Source organism: Cheilinus undulatus, linkage group 15 (genome assembly GCF_018320785.1).
Source record: "Cheilinus undulatus linkage group 15, ASM1832078v1, whole genome shotgun sequence".
Taxonomy (NCBI): domain Eukaryota; kingdom Metazoa; phylum Chordata; class Actinopteri; order Labriformes; family Labridae; genus Cheilinus; species Cheilinus undulatus.
This window is the reverse complement of record NC_054879.1, coordinates 47122641-47136804: the sequence shown is the minus strand read 5'-3', so window position 1 is coordinate 47136804 and position 14164 is coordinate 47122641. Positions and strand designations below refer to the sequence as shown.

The 14164-nt window shown below is 39.2% G+C and overlaps 1 protein-coding gene across 1 annotated transcript in view; it reads left to right on the top strand.

Moving 5' to 3' along the window:
• Positions 1 to 14164, top strand: part of LOC121522260 (transient receptor potential cation channel subfamily M member 2-like) — a 41312-nt gene that overhangs the window by 16576 nt on the left and 10572 nt on the right. The window contains exons 11-24 of the mRNA XM_041806428.1: positions 528 to 649; positions 2333 to 2707; positions 2809 to 2934; positions 3025 to 3154; positions 3255 to 3400; positions 3548 to 3660; positions 4540 to 4638; positions 4834 to 5053; positions 8525 to 8643; positions 8737 to 8869; positions 9388 to 9559; positions 9670 to 9850; positions 9976 to 10157; positions 11836 to 11968. Coding sequence (XP_041662362.1) covers positions 528 to 649; positions 2333 to 2707; positions 2809 to 2934; positions 3025 to 3154; positions 3255 to 3400; positions 3548 to 3660; positions 4540 to 4638; positions 4834 to 5053; positions 8525 to 8643; positions 8737 to 8869; positions 9388 to 9559; positions 9670 to 9850; positions 9976 to 10157; positions 11836 to 11968 — 2251 coding nt within the window. The remainder of the gene's footprint in view (positions 1 to 527; positions 650 to 2332; positions 2708 to 2808; positions 2935 to 3024; positions 3155 to 3254; positions 3401 to 3547; positions 3661 to 4539; positions 4639 to 4833; positions 5054 to 8524; positions 8644 to 8736; positions 8870 to 9387; positions 9560 to 9669; positions 9851 to 9975; positions 10158 to 11835; positions 11969 to 14164) is intronic.

Here is a 14164-nt window from a genome sequence, read left to right as displayed (position 1 = left end):
CAAAACACATTCCTGTCGCAGCATTCCTGGCTGGCAGGTTCAACTCCAACAATAATTCCCTCTCCAACATGGCGTTGTCCATTTCCTTCTCCAGGTATCCTACTCTATCCACTGGACTGATTTGATTTCTATTTATCTCGAACATAAAAAAAATAAATAAATACAACATTTTGCTCAATGAAATCATATCATCTTACCCCAGCAATGGTCTAACTAAATAGAGCCAATAATGAGTAAATAAAGCAAATACAACAAAATTTCTAGTTCCATCTCTTCATGTGGAGGTTTGCTGGTTTGGACTATTTTATGTTTAAAAAATCTGTTTAATTTAATTAGATCTTGTATGCCACATTTATCTGTGGATCTTATATGAAATATGATCTTTGTGATGTGGCTGTATTCTAAGACAAAACTTAACAGAGGAGAGTCTTGTATCAGAAAGGCTTTGTTCCCCAGCAGTCAGTCATTTTGTTGACCAAAGAGATTTAGTTGGTAGATTTAGTTAGTAACATAAATTCTCCTCTCAGCTTCGAGGATCAGTGAGTCTCTGGGAATCGAGAGCTGGAAGAGGCAGCTGGAGCTGGCTATAGCCTGGAACCGAGTGGACATCGCTGAGACGGAGATCTTCACTGAGGAGAGCCAGTGGAAGGTGGCGTCACTCTGGGGGAGGGCAATATGGAGAAAACCAATAATAATTCTATGGCTTATCACCTTTTTTACTCTGACTTTTAAAGGCTATATATATATAGATATATATATATATATCTATATATATATAAATATATATATAGATATATATATATACACACACATATATATAATTTAATGCAAGAATACTGAGGTTTTTTTGTAACTATCTTTTTATTGAGAGTTGGCAAAACATGACAAACTGAGTCTCATTCCCTTGTATATCCAGCATACATGTCTGCCACAAGTCTCAGAGTTATTTATTAAGCCTTAACAGAAGAAATAAACTTAACATAAAGGCATTTGCTAACCAGCCAAAAAACAAAACAAAAAAATACATGAATAAATAAAAAGCCACAACAAGCAGTTAACAGATAGGGAGTGATCATGTATGCACCACAGTTATCAATTTCTGAAATTAAAATTCAAGAATACTGAGTTTAAAGTTGACTCTTTTAGTTTTACATTTTGCAGCAGCAACCTGTTCGGCAGTTCATGAAATATTTGAATATTTTATATTTTTATAGTTTTTTAATTATTTTTTATTTATTACCTTGTGTTTTACATTTCAGTTTAGGTTAAATTCATTTTTCCTGCTGGGCTGCTAGGTCAGTTTAGTTTTTATTTTGCAAAAATGGTTTGTTCATTTCAGTTTGGCTTTTGTTAGTTTTAGTCTTTTTAGCAGTATTGGATACCTGTCAGGGGTCGAACCCTAATGGGCTCATCACTTTACATTTCATTTATTCAGTTTTGATGTTTGTGTACAACTCAAGACCTAAAATTACCATTGTATGAAATCAAATCAGGGGATTTTAATTTCTCCAGGCTTGGGCATACATGTCAGTCACTATGCTGTGTCAAAGACTAAAAATAAGGAAATTGTCTCTTTAATTTCATTTAATTTTGTTTTAGTGAGTTTTCTAAGCACATAATTTAGTTTTAGTTAGTTTTCAGATTTTTTGAAAGCTCAGTTTGTTTTAAGTTTCAGTTTACTAAAATGATTTTTAGATTCAAGTTTTAGTTATTTAGTTAGTTTTAGTGAACTATGAAAACCTTGGTTGCACCACCAGGTAAGGGAGGGTCTGGAGGTCTTCTCTCAAATATTTTAAGAATCTATCTCTCTGCATTTACTATGAAAAAAATGATGTAGTTGTGTGTCCCTATTTCATTTTTGAATAAAGTTTAGTGATCATTAGGGACCATTTTACACAGTCTGCATTCATATGTAGTTTAAAACGTGGACTGTAAGCAGAGTTCATATTTATTTATGTATTTGTTTATTTAAAAGGGACCATGCACATTAATGAATAATACGTACGAAGTACATATTATACAGCTGTAGTTTTATATGAGTAGCCTGTTCGCATGCAATATTATATGACAGAGTTACGTAAGCTTTAAGCTTTGTTTATAGACAAAGAAAAAGAAAGGTCTGAGTTTTTTTATTGAACATTCAGCCACCACCGATATAAAACTATGATATAACAATATAAATGTTTAAAACAGAAATTTGATGAAGGAGGGGTAATATCTATTTTTATTAAATTCTGTGCTGCTGATCTAGCGAAGTGTTTCATTTTGAAAATCTAAAGGTTTTTGCTGGGATGCTCACTGATTTCCGTTGCTCTGGCCTGTTTCCCTGCAGTCCAGCGACCTCCACTGGGCCATGTTCTCAGCCCTGGTTGGCAACAAGCCTCAGTTTGTGAGTCTGCTGCTGGAGAACGGTGTGAGTCTTAGAGATTTCCTGCAGAACGAGGAAACCCTCAGCGAGCTCTACAAACAGATGCCTGCCTGCTTCTTTCTCCGCAAACTGGCCAAACGGGTCGACAAAGCTCGCCGCAGTAAGAGGAGAGCGCTGGACAGAAGGGTCAGGGCTCTCCAAGGGCAGGGAGAGACCATCTCTATGACTCATGTGTCTGAGGAGGTGCGCCACCTGCTGGGCAGCTTCACTCAGCCCATTTACCCTCCATCCTCCAGGACGTGCCACTTTAATATGATCATGGAGGATACATCTGCATCAGTGAGTCTGTGTTTTACGTTATATGCTTTCAAGTATTTTTAAGGTTCCTGCTTGAGTCATAACCTTCCCATTTAAAGAAACATTTCTTCAATTTTCTCCAGCTGTCTAAATCTCAGGCTGAGTCAGAGTCTCCACATGATGAACCTCAGAGGGACTTTGGCAGAGATCTTTTCCTCTGGGCTGTTGTTCAGAACAACAAGGAGCTGGCTGAAATAGCCTGGGAGCAGGTGATCTTAACCTCATACAGACAGACTCTTGAGAGATTCTACCTGCTGTGTTGTGTGTGGACATTGTTGCATCTTTGTGTTTGTGTGCAGTGTAGAGACTGCATGTCTGCAGCTCTGGCCGCTACTAAGATCCTGAAGAAAATGGCAGAGGAGGGCAGTGATGCAGATGAGGCAGAGGCCATGAGAGAGCTTGCTAATCACTATGAGAAACAAGCCATAGGTAAAATACAGCATGATGTATGAGGAGCTGTTTCTAATGCAAAATGAAGGGATTTTAGAAGGTTTGTAATCATGTACATGGGTTGTGTTTGTGTGTCCAGGTGTATTCATTGAGTGCAACAACAATGATGAAGAGCGGGCTCAGAAGTTGTTGGTTCGTTCTTCACCTTACTGGGGAAGGACGACGTGCCTGAGGTTGGCACTGGAGGCCGATGATAAAAGCTTTGTGGCTCAGTCAGGTGTTCAGGTAAACTGCAGCGTTACCTGTTGGGTATTCAAACAGTTTCAACAGTTTGTTCAGAAATCTAAAGACTCTAAAAGGAGGATATTTCATGAAAATGACTGAAACATTTTCTAAATAGTTTTGTCTGACTTCAAACATGTCCATCTTTAGACTCTTCTGACTCAGATCTGGTGTGGTGAACTTTCAGTGGACAACCCTGTGTGGAGAGTGCTCATCTGCATGGTCTTCTTCCCTCTGATTTACACCAAATTCCTGGTTTTCAGGTGAGTTTTAAAGCTACAAAGGGAATGCAGTTCCTGTCAGCCTTTCCTTTTCTCAGAGGCAACATCAGTGATACTCAACGTGTGGCTCTGGAGCGACATGTAGCTCTTTTGTGATGATTTGTGGCTCTTTTATGTCTTAATTTTAAATATTATTCCCCCAGAAAACCTTAAAAGGGAAGCTTTTTGCCACTTTTCACCCCTTAAAGCTACCTTTTGTCATTAAATATAACTTTTTTTCTACTTTTTGCCTATTTTTTGCCACTTTTTTCCAATTTTTACCCTTTTTCAATAATTTTTTTTTGCCATTTTTTGCCCATTTATGCTACCTTTTGGCATTAGGTACAACTTGTTTTGCCCCTTTTCACCATTTTTTGCCACTTTTTGCCCATTAAAGCTACCTATTGCTATTAAATATATTAAATACCCTTTTTCCATTTTTTGCAAATTTCTGAAATGTCTTTTAGCCACTTTTATCCTATTTTTTGCCCATTTTTGCCATTCTTGACTGCCTTTTGCACATTTTATTCACCTTTCACTCCCATGTTTTTACCACTTTGGGCCATTTTTTGCCAACTGTAACTCATTTTTTTGTAACTTCTCACCTGTTTTTGCTTCTGTCTGACTCTTTTTCTACTTTTTATCCTCATTTTCATGCTTTTCACCCATTTTTACAGCTTTTTGACCATTTTTGCCTTTTTTTTTTGGCTACTTCAAACCGTTTTTGCCACCACTTAGATTGTGGCTTTTGCAAAGGCATTTTTTTTTTTTTAACAATTTGGCTCTTTGGTTGAGCAGGGTTGAGTAACGCTGTGCTACAACTTTTGCCACTCTGTTTATGCTCTGTATGACGTTCTCTCAATGATCTGTGATTCTTCTCAGACGTGATGAAGTTATTCAGAGAGAACACCAGAAGAATGAGGAGATCAAAACAGTGGAGAACGTGACAGGAAGTGTGCTTCGAGTAAATACTCGTCGTCTGTAAGTAGAGCCCAATTTCATTCTGACTCCATATCCTCTTCCTAACTCTGAATGGCTTTACACAAGTCTATCTCAAACTCTTTTTGCCATCCTCTCTTGTCATTTATGTGTGAGCAACATTAAGAGTCCTGAATGTTATCTGAGATAAACTGAACAGCCAAAGATGACCCGAGTGACATTTTTTTTTGTCTGCAGTGATAGACTACAGCGTCAGAAGATCCTGGGCAGCTGGTCCAAACTCTTCTGCCTGTACAGCGCTCCACAGGTCAAGTTTTACTGGAACATCGTGTCTTATTTTGCCTTCCTCTTCCTGTTTGCTGTGGTGCTGATGATCGACTTCCAGGTGACGCCGTCTCCTGCAGAGCTGCTGCTTTACATCTGGCTGCTGTCTCTGGTGTGTGAGGAGGTCAGGCAGGTGAGTCGGTGCAGCTGCACTTACACATATGAAAGGAAGAATACACATAGACTGAATCTACAGCTGCTTTATGTTTTATCATCAGTTTGTGGTTTAGCTGTATTATATCTTTCTACACATTAGTAAATGGGTAAAGTTTTTTTTTGTCTTGTATAGTTTAGTCTCAGCATCAAGTCTTCATTAGGAAGTCCAACGATTTGTTGAAATGTTTGACTTCCTGATGCATACTTAGTTCACAACCACATATATTTCCTGATGCAGTAAGTCCTTACTTAAGCATTCTAGAAAGATGAATCCTCAACTTAAAGTAGTCGCAGACGTACTCATCATAAAATCCATTCTGAATTATTTTTGCTGATAAACTACAAAAGGAATGTGCTTACACAGTGTTCAGCTGTTTAGGACATTACGGAGGCTCTTTAAAGATCCTGTAGAGTGAAAATAAATCTGTATTTTAAGTTTGTTGTATGACAGCTCACTGTTTTATGAACCTCCAGGTCAAATTTCAGTCAAATAAAAAATCTCAAAGTTTATAAAATTAAGCCTCAAAATCATGAAAAATGAGGCAGTAAAATCTGCTCCAGGATGGTGTGGGTGTGTCTGTTGAATGAGCTGAAGCCACGCCCACTCAGGAGAAATAGGATCCTCTCAGATTTAAAAAAAATTCTACAATCTGATTGGAGGAAAGCTCTCATGCTATTAGCCCCGCCCCTTGACCTTATGTTGACCTCATGATCAAAGCACAGCTGCCTGACTGTGCCAGAGAAGAGACAAAGTCTATTTTCTGTCTCAAATCTTGTTCTGATGCTTTAAACCAGTGTTACTCAACCAAAGAGCCAAATTGTTGAAAAATATCTTTGTAGGAGTCACAATCTAAGTGGTGAAAGTGGCAAAAAATGGGTTTAGGTAGCAATAAAAATAATTTTAAAGTGGCAAAAATGGTCAAGAAGTGGCAAAAATAAATGAAAATGGGCAGAGTAGGTGTAAAATGGACAAAATTGGGTGAAAAGTGGCATAATGGTTAGGAAGGGACTGAAAAAATAGTTACAGATAGCAAAAATGGTCAAAAGGTAGAAAAAACATGGCTAAAAATGAGTGAAAAGTGGCTAAAATGGGCAAAAAGCAGCAAAAAGTGGCAAAAATGGGGAAAAATACAAAAAGTGGCAAAAATGGGATAAAAGTGTCAACTAGAAAAGCACTCAGAGAGCCCAGACCTCCACCATTAGCCCTATCTCCCAATAGTAAAGAATCCTTTAAAAAATTCCTGGATCCACACGGTGATCCGGATCACTCCCAAAATTGAATCAGTTCTTCCTCATGCCATTCCCGTCATTTCCTAAAAATTTCATCAAAATCCGTCCACACAGTTATGTTGCTAACAAACAAACTAACTAACTAACAAACCCTGCTGATCACATAACCTCCTTGGCAGGGGTAAAAATAAGCAAAGAAAGAAGTGGCATAAATCGGCTAAAGCGGTAAAAATGGATTAGAAGTGGCAAAAAGAAAAAAGGGCAAAAAAATTACAAATAAGGGCAAAGGAAATATAAAGACAGTAGTAAAGGTTGACAAATAAGTTTGACAGTTGACAGTCCAGTACTACGGCCCTCGTCTCTGGAACAACCTGCCAGAGGACCTCAGGTCTGCAGAGAACGTTCATGTTTTTAAGAGCAGGCTCAAGACACACCTTTTTAGTTTAGCTTTTGATTAATATTTATTTATTTTATTTATATTGATGATATTTATTTATTTTAGGCCTTCAATTTGTATTTACTTATGAATTTTATTCTTTGCCTACCTTAATTTTTTAGTTATACTATTTTATATTTTAGTTCTTAGCTTTTCTTCATATTTTAGTTTTCACTTATTTTTATCCTTTTATCATTTTAAGATCTCCAGTGTTTCCTCTGGGGGAGCCCTCTGCACCAGGAGCAGTGGTCAGCTGTGGCTGCAGGGGTCTGTCTCGTGGGTTCCTGGTGGAGGTTTGGTGTCTCTGCCTCAACTCTCCTCTGGGTCCTGCGCCAGTGTCCTGTAGCTGTGGATGACTCTCTGCTCCTGGTGCAGACGGCTCCTCTGATGGCGCTTTCTCAACTGGTTCATCTGTACTCAGCCTCTTGTACTCAGCCTAATGTCCACTATTTTAGTGTGTGTGTGTAGGTGTGTGTGTGTGCGTGTGTGTGTGTGCGCATGTTTGTGAAACAGTGCATGTGTGTGAGTGGGTGTACATTTAACTGTTGTCAGTGGGGTGGTTGATAGTGGGATAGGGTGGTTGCGGGTGTGTGGGTTTGAGGGAATGACTTTAATTGTCTATGTTAAGCAAAAGGTGGGGGTGGGTGGGTGGGTCTGAGGGAATGTTTTTATTTGTCTATATAAAGCACTTTGAGTTACATGTTATGTATGAAAAGCGCTTTATAAATAAAGTTTGATTGATTGATTGATTGATTGAAAGCTACTGTATAAGTGTGGGAAACAAACTGATTGTGACTTGCAGTGGATCATGTCTGAGGTCATAGTTTCCCCTTTTTAGGTCTTCTGGGGAATAATATTTCAAGTTTCAACTTTTTATTTCCAGAAAGAAAGAGAGGTGCTTTACAAAAATACAATCAGAGAAAAATAGAACATGTATGAGGTTGAGTCTAGCACAGCTAGAGGATGAGTTGACCCCTTTCAAAGCCTTGTTCCAGAAATCATCAAAGAAAACTGTCTGCAGTTCTTCCTGCCACTCGTTCCTGATTCTGTCAAGAGCAGATTCATCCCTTGCCAACAAGAGAGTATAAAGGTGGGAAACATGACCCTTAGACGAGGCACCCGCCTTCAGCAGCAGGTCAACGCCACTAAGCGGGGGGATTTGGGGAAACTGAGGAGAATGAGTTCTGACAAAATCCCACAGCTGAAAGTAACTAAAAAAGTCAGATCTGTTTAGGAAAGAATTATTACATAATTGGTCAAAACTAGCAAACAGGTTGTCTAAAAAGGAATACTATTTCAAATTAACACATAAAAGAGCTACAAATCATCACAGAAGAGCCACTCTGGCTGATAGATTTGGTCAATTCACCCCACAATGAAGAAAAAACAGCATTTAACTGACTGTTAACTTTCAAAAAAGGCAGAGACATCAGCTAACAACAGACTGGACTGAGATGAACTGCTCTGTGATTTTAGATTGGAGTGTTAGAGGGGCGGGGTCATTCCCTACTGTGAGTCAGTGACATCACCAGTCCTCATATTTGCCCCGCCCACATGAAACCAAGCCAGCAAATAAGTGAAAAACTTTCTAACGGTCTAAATCCAGAATTCAGACACATGTAGATCTCAGAGTTTTCACATGTTTACAACAACCAGATTCCAACATTTCTAGAGTGTTAAGACACGCATTTTGGATTTCACTTTACAGGCTCTTTAAGAAATTAAATCAGTCTTTATATCTCCTAGTCCTGCAGATTTCTAATGGCTCTTTTTCCATCTCAGCTGTTTCATGATCCTGATGGTTTTGGGTTTCGTAAAAAAGCCAGGATGTACATAAATGACGTCTGGAATATCTTAGATGTTCTGTCTATCATCCTCTTTATCATTGGACTCGCTTTTAGGTACGTTTCTTCAGTCCCAGATGATCTGTTTAATACTTGGAGTGTTCTTCATCCTGAGGGGTTGCACATAACTCACCATGTGATCTTTCTCAGGCTGACATCTCCACTCTTCTATGCGGGTAAAATCGTCCTCTGCATCGACTTTGTGGTGTTCTGTCTCCGTCTCATGGCCATCTTCACTATCAGCAAAACCCTGGGACCAAAAATCATCATTGTCAAGAGGATGGTGAGAGGGTTACATATAATTAAAAAAAATGACAGATGACCTGATGCAATGTGAGAGCAACAGCAGAGCACAAAATAACTGACATGCTCCAAAACACCTTTTATCTGGTACAGAAAAGGAGCTTCTGCTTCACTGGGCCTCCATCTGGTGTCTGCAGATGAGATGAGATAAACAAAATGTGTTTTTGAACAAAGTGCTGCAGCAGATCTGTTTGTTACCAAACTGGATCTCAGTCAGAGAGGATGTTATTTCCACTATTGTCTGCTGTACCATACATTATCTACTAAAGAGCCCATTATTCTGCTGCTTAAATACCTGAGAAATACATTAGAAAATGTGTGATCTTTCATATCTGTGAAGCGTTTGTGAACTAAAATGTTCCATTCTCAGGCTTTTTAAGGTTTTAAAATGTTGTGCCTTAGTAGTTTTTACAAATTACCTTCTGAGAGTCCATTCAGTTTTCACATATGCTAACTTTCCTGTGTATTTGGGTTGTTTCTGATGTTAATTCCCCCCAGATGATGGATATGTTCTTCTTCATGTTCCTGCTGAGTATCTGGGTGGTGGCGTATGGTGTGGCCAAACAAGGCATCCTCATTGACAACGACAGTCGGCTGGACTGGATTGTCCGTGGAGCAGTTTATGAGCCATACCTCATCATATTTGGAGATTTTCCAACAAATATCGATAGTGAGTGGAGACTGAATGACAGTATTCCCATCTTTGTTGTTGAAACTGTATTATTATGAAGTTAACACATGACTGTAAGTATATTACCATAATCTGTTTTCCTTGTGCAGATGCTGCGTTTGATATAGACGCTTGCACCATGAACGGCTCAGATCCTATGAAGCCAAAGTGTCCCGTCCTGAATGAAGACCAAATGCCAGCTTTTCCTGAGTGGCTCACCATCATCATGCTTTGTGTTTACCTGCTCTTTGCTAACATACTGCTGCTCAACCTACTAATTGCAATCTTCAAGTGAGTTTTCAGTTTGAATAGTCTTAACTTTGAGGAAGCAAAAACTAGCTCATATGATTATTTATCCCTACTTTCTAATAAGTGTTCATATCATTCTGTCTGAACTGGTTTTTTTATCATCACAGCTTTACTTTCCAGGAAGTTCAGGACAACACGGATACAATCTGGAAGTTTCAAAGATACGAGCTGATAAAGGAATACCACAGCAGACCTGCAGCCCCGCCTCCTTTCATCATCTTCAGCCATCTCTACCTCTTCATCAGGCTCTTGTTGTTGCGTCGGCCACCTGTTGTATGCAAAGAGTTCAGTAAGTGTTGAATTACTGATTTCTGCCTACTGTATGAGATAAATTTCATTCAGATGTATGCATCTCAAACTTGACCTTCAGTAGTGTAATAAGAAAAAGAAATGATGCTTTTATGAGCAAGACTTCTCTCTTTTGTAGTCAACTAAGGTGGCTTTCACACTGGGGGCCCACTCCTGGATCCGAGTACACTTGAGCCTGAAGTCCAGTTCAGTTTGGTCAGTGTGAATGCAGACGCACCACGCCTGGGCATCAGGCCTGGCCCCACTTGGGATGGTGGTCTGGGGCGTGATTCAAGTGGACTCTGGCACAGTTCAGATGAGGTGCGAATGCAACCGTGGCCAGATACAGGACAGAGCGCCGTATCAGCTTTATGACGTCATCGGAAAAACTAAACTTCTTTCCACCGCGCAGCAGTTTGTTCACACTTTTCTTCCATAAAAGGTGGAAATCATCAGGATCCAGTCAATAAATGGTCTGTTGTGACTAGGGCTGGGCAATTAATTGCAAATTAGATTAAATTGCAATATGGCCTGCTGCAATTTTCAAATTGCAGAAGTTGCAATATTTCTTTAACTTGAAATGTGTCAAAATACCAGTTTAATAAATCAACTTTTTGATTTTATGCACATTATGCAAACATTCAAATTTTTATAATGTTTTTCAAAAATCCTCCCTTTTGTGTTTTATGTTTGTTTTTCTTGATCCAAATGAGTAGCATAAAATTGATAATGACCTTAAATAAAGCAAATGACATCACATTTAAATAGTTAGCCCATTCTAAATAAAACTGATGAAGCCTAGCTTTACTTCACGAAAGTCATACCCCAGCTGGTAGCCAGCTTCACCTCCTCCACCCCAGCCGCCTCCTTTATAGCTTAAAGCTTGTTGATCCCCCGTATTCAGATTCATGCTACACTGGATTAATTGCTTCTGAATAATTCCATTGTTTTCAATACACATGGTCTTATTTATGGAATTATTTATTGTTTGAATTTGTCAAAAAATGCATCAGATTAACCCAAGAATTATCGCATATAAAATTGCAATTGCAATATTTGGAAAAAAAAAATGCAATTAGATTATTTCTGCAAATTGTTCAGCCCTAGTTGAGACTCACCTTACAGATGAGCACAAGTTGGAGTCAGTGAAAGGAGGTGTAAAGGCAAGAAAATTCTCCTGTCACCTCAAAAACCGCATTATGACCGGAGTGGTTGCCATGGTAGCTTCTTCCTCTTTCTCCTCCTTGGTGGGGTTGTAAACCAGCTACATGCATACCACCACCTGCTATTTAAGACTGAGAACAGACGCAAGTGAGCCTGGGCACAGACAGATGTTGCTAGTGTGAAAGCAAGCCAGCGGGGGGAAGGGGGAGGAATCGTTCTGTGGTGCGGTTCGGAAAAACTGGGCCTAATGTGAAAGCACCTTTAGTTTCTATTCCATCAACTACACCGATCTCCAACCACATGGATGATTTTTGTTGCTTGTGTATCTTCTAACCCATCTTGTGATGACTTGGAAACTCCATCTTTCTGACCTCCTGTTGAGACATCATTTTGTCCACACTTTCATAAATATGTCCCTTTTATAAGCATGAAGGTTCATGACCATGGACAGGATTCTGATGCACATCTTTGCTGCTAATGAAGGGAAAGGATCACTATCTGTCACTGTTTTTCAGAGAATGAGCTTCCTCAGGTAGAGGAGGAGGAGCTGTTGTCCTGGGAGGTGTTGATGAAGGACAGATATCTTCTCTCCACACAGCAGGATCAGAGCCAGAGTATGGAGCGACGCATCCTGGACACGGCCCAAAAGTAAAGTCATGAAGGAATGTAGATAAATATAGCTGAGGTAGCAAAGATGCTCCAGAATGCTGCTGTCTCTCTGATACCCTTGAAAAACTTTGAATATGTTTAGTCAGGATTAGGTTAATCAAAGGGTCATTCAGCCTCCTGGTAATTTTTATATTTAAACTTTTAGATTCCCAGATGTCTACAACTTCTCAGTTTGTTCCAACAAAAAAAAGGATAAATGAAAATATTTAAAAACTTTTAAATAAGGGCAGTGGTTATGCTTACATGATACAAGTCTCAGGTTAAAATCCTGACCTGTTGATGTGATGCATGCCCCGCTCTCTCTCATTTTCTGTCTTTGTTGCTGTCTAACCAAATAAAGTGTTACCAGCTCCAGGACAAAATACTGAGCATCGAACAGTCATAAGGACTGTTTTAATCCTGTGTGACTTCAATCTGCAGCTCCTCACTCACTCATACATGCTGTAGTGTTTGGGTTTGTGGTTTCCTGCCACTCACCAGCTGCGAGAACTCAGAGCTTCAATATAACTCTCTATCTCTATGCTTCTCCTTTGTATGTGAGTTAAATGGGCCTGCTGTATTTATAAAAGAAGAGAGAGAAGTCAAGCCATGTTGATTCTTGAGACTCACCTGTGGTGGCCTCGTGTGGTCACAGGAAAAACCCCTCCTGAGATGAAACTGTGTCCACAATAATCCAACCAGAGGCTAAGATATGGTTTTAAAAAACCCTTTTATTTTATTTTAAGCTCAGCCAAAAAAAGTATAAAAATTCTCAAGAAAGCCCAAATAAAACTGAGTGGATTAGACTCAGCAGATTTCATTTAACAGTACATAGATTAACAGCAAAAATGGATTATATGCAAAAAATTTAAATGATTACATGGATGAAAAAGGATGTAAAAATCCATTTAAAAGCAACATGTTGAGTATAAAGGTAACAAAAATACATAAAAGTAAAAAAAATAAAAAAGTAAAAGATACAAAACGTGATAAAAAACCCTCCTGAGTTGAAACCACAAAAGATAGCTCTTGGGTCAATTTTCTACTTCACCTCGTACTGTAGAATCTGTGTATTCTGATGAGCTGACGCTGCCTTCAGTGAACAAAATTACAGTCAGGATCACATAGACTTTCATACTTACAATACAATACAATGCAATACAATAACTTCATTTTCCCCGCAGGGAAATTTAATTGTCTGGAGTCTTGTCTGAAGTCTGAAGAGTAGCTATAATCTTTAACTGGTTTGTTCACTGGTAAGAGCACTCCTAGAATCAAGAATTTAATGGACAAGATTCGATTCAGAGCATTTAGTGTCATGTGCACAGTTAGGTAGCACGTTCCCCTGAACAATGAAATTCTTTCTTTGCCGTCCACAATGAATGCCACACAGTAAAATATAAGATATATAAGATATATAAATACAAGGGAAAAATACAAGACACAAAAATACACACAATAAAAAACAAATATATATAATATAAATATACATCTGAATGTTCAAAAGGGCGGTGAAATAGAATAGGCCATTAGGCAGCATGTCAAGTTGAAAGTGATGTAGTGCAAGGCTGTATGTGCGTTGTCTCAGCAAGGTGCAATGTTGTGCAAACGGAGTTTTTACTGAAAGGTTTGTATTTACAACAGTTTTGAGACTCCTATTTACTTGTTTAGGAGTCTGATGGCAGTGGGAAAGAAAGAGTTTCTGAGTCTGCTGGTCCTGCATTTCACACTTCTGTACCTTCAGCCTTAGGGCAGAAGTGTGAACAGTCTGTGCTGTGGGTGGGTGGGGTCCCTGAGGATAGAGGCAGCTCTCCTGTGGTAGATGGTCTGCAGAGAGGGCAGTGGAGTCCTGGTGAGCTTCTCTGCATTCTTTACCACTCTCTGCAGGTGTTTGGGGTCCAGAGCAGAAGTACTGCTGTACCACACGGTGATGCAGCTGGTCAAGATGCTCTCAACGATGCAGCTGTAGAAGTTGCTGAGGAAAGACAGATTGAAAGGTCACCATAGTTACAGTAGCTAAAAGTTCACCAAAAGGTCCCTTGTGGTTTCACCCAGACTCTTTTCTGTTGTGCTACATCATGAAGCTCTACACACTTCTATGCCTCACAATGTTTGTCTTTTTTTCATCTGACAACCTTTCCATAACCTCCTACCATTGTAGAGCAAACACCAATTAAAAACACATTATACAACACT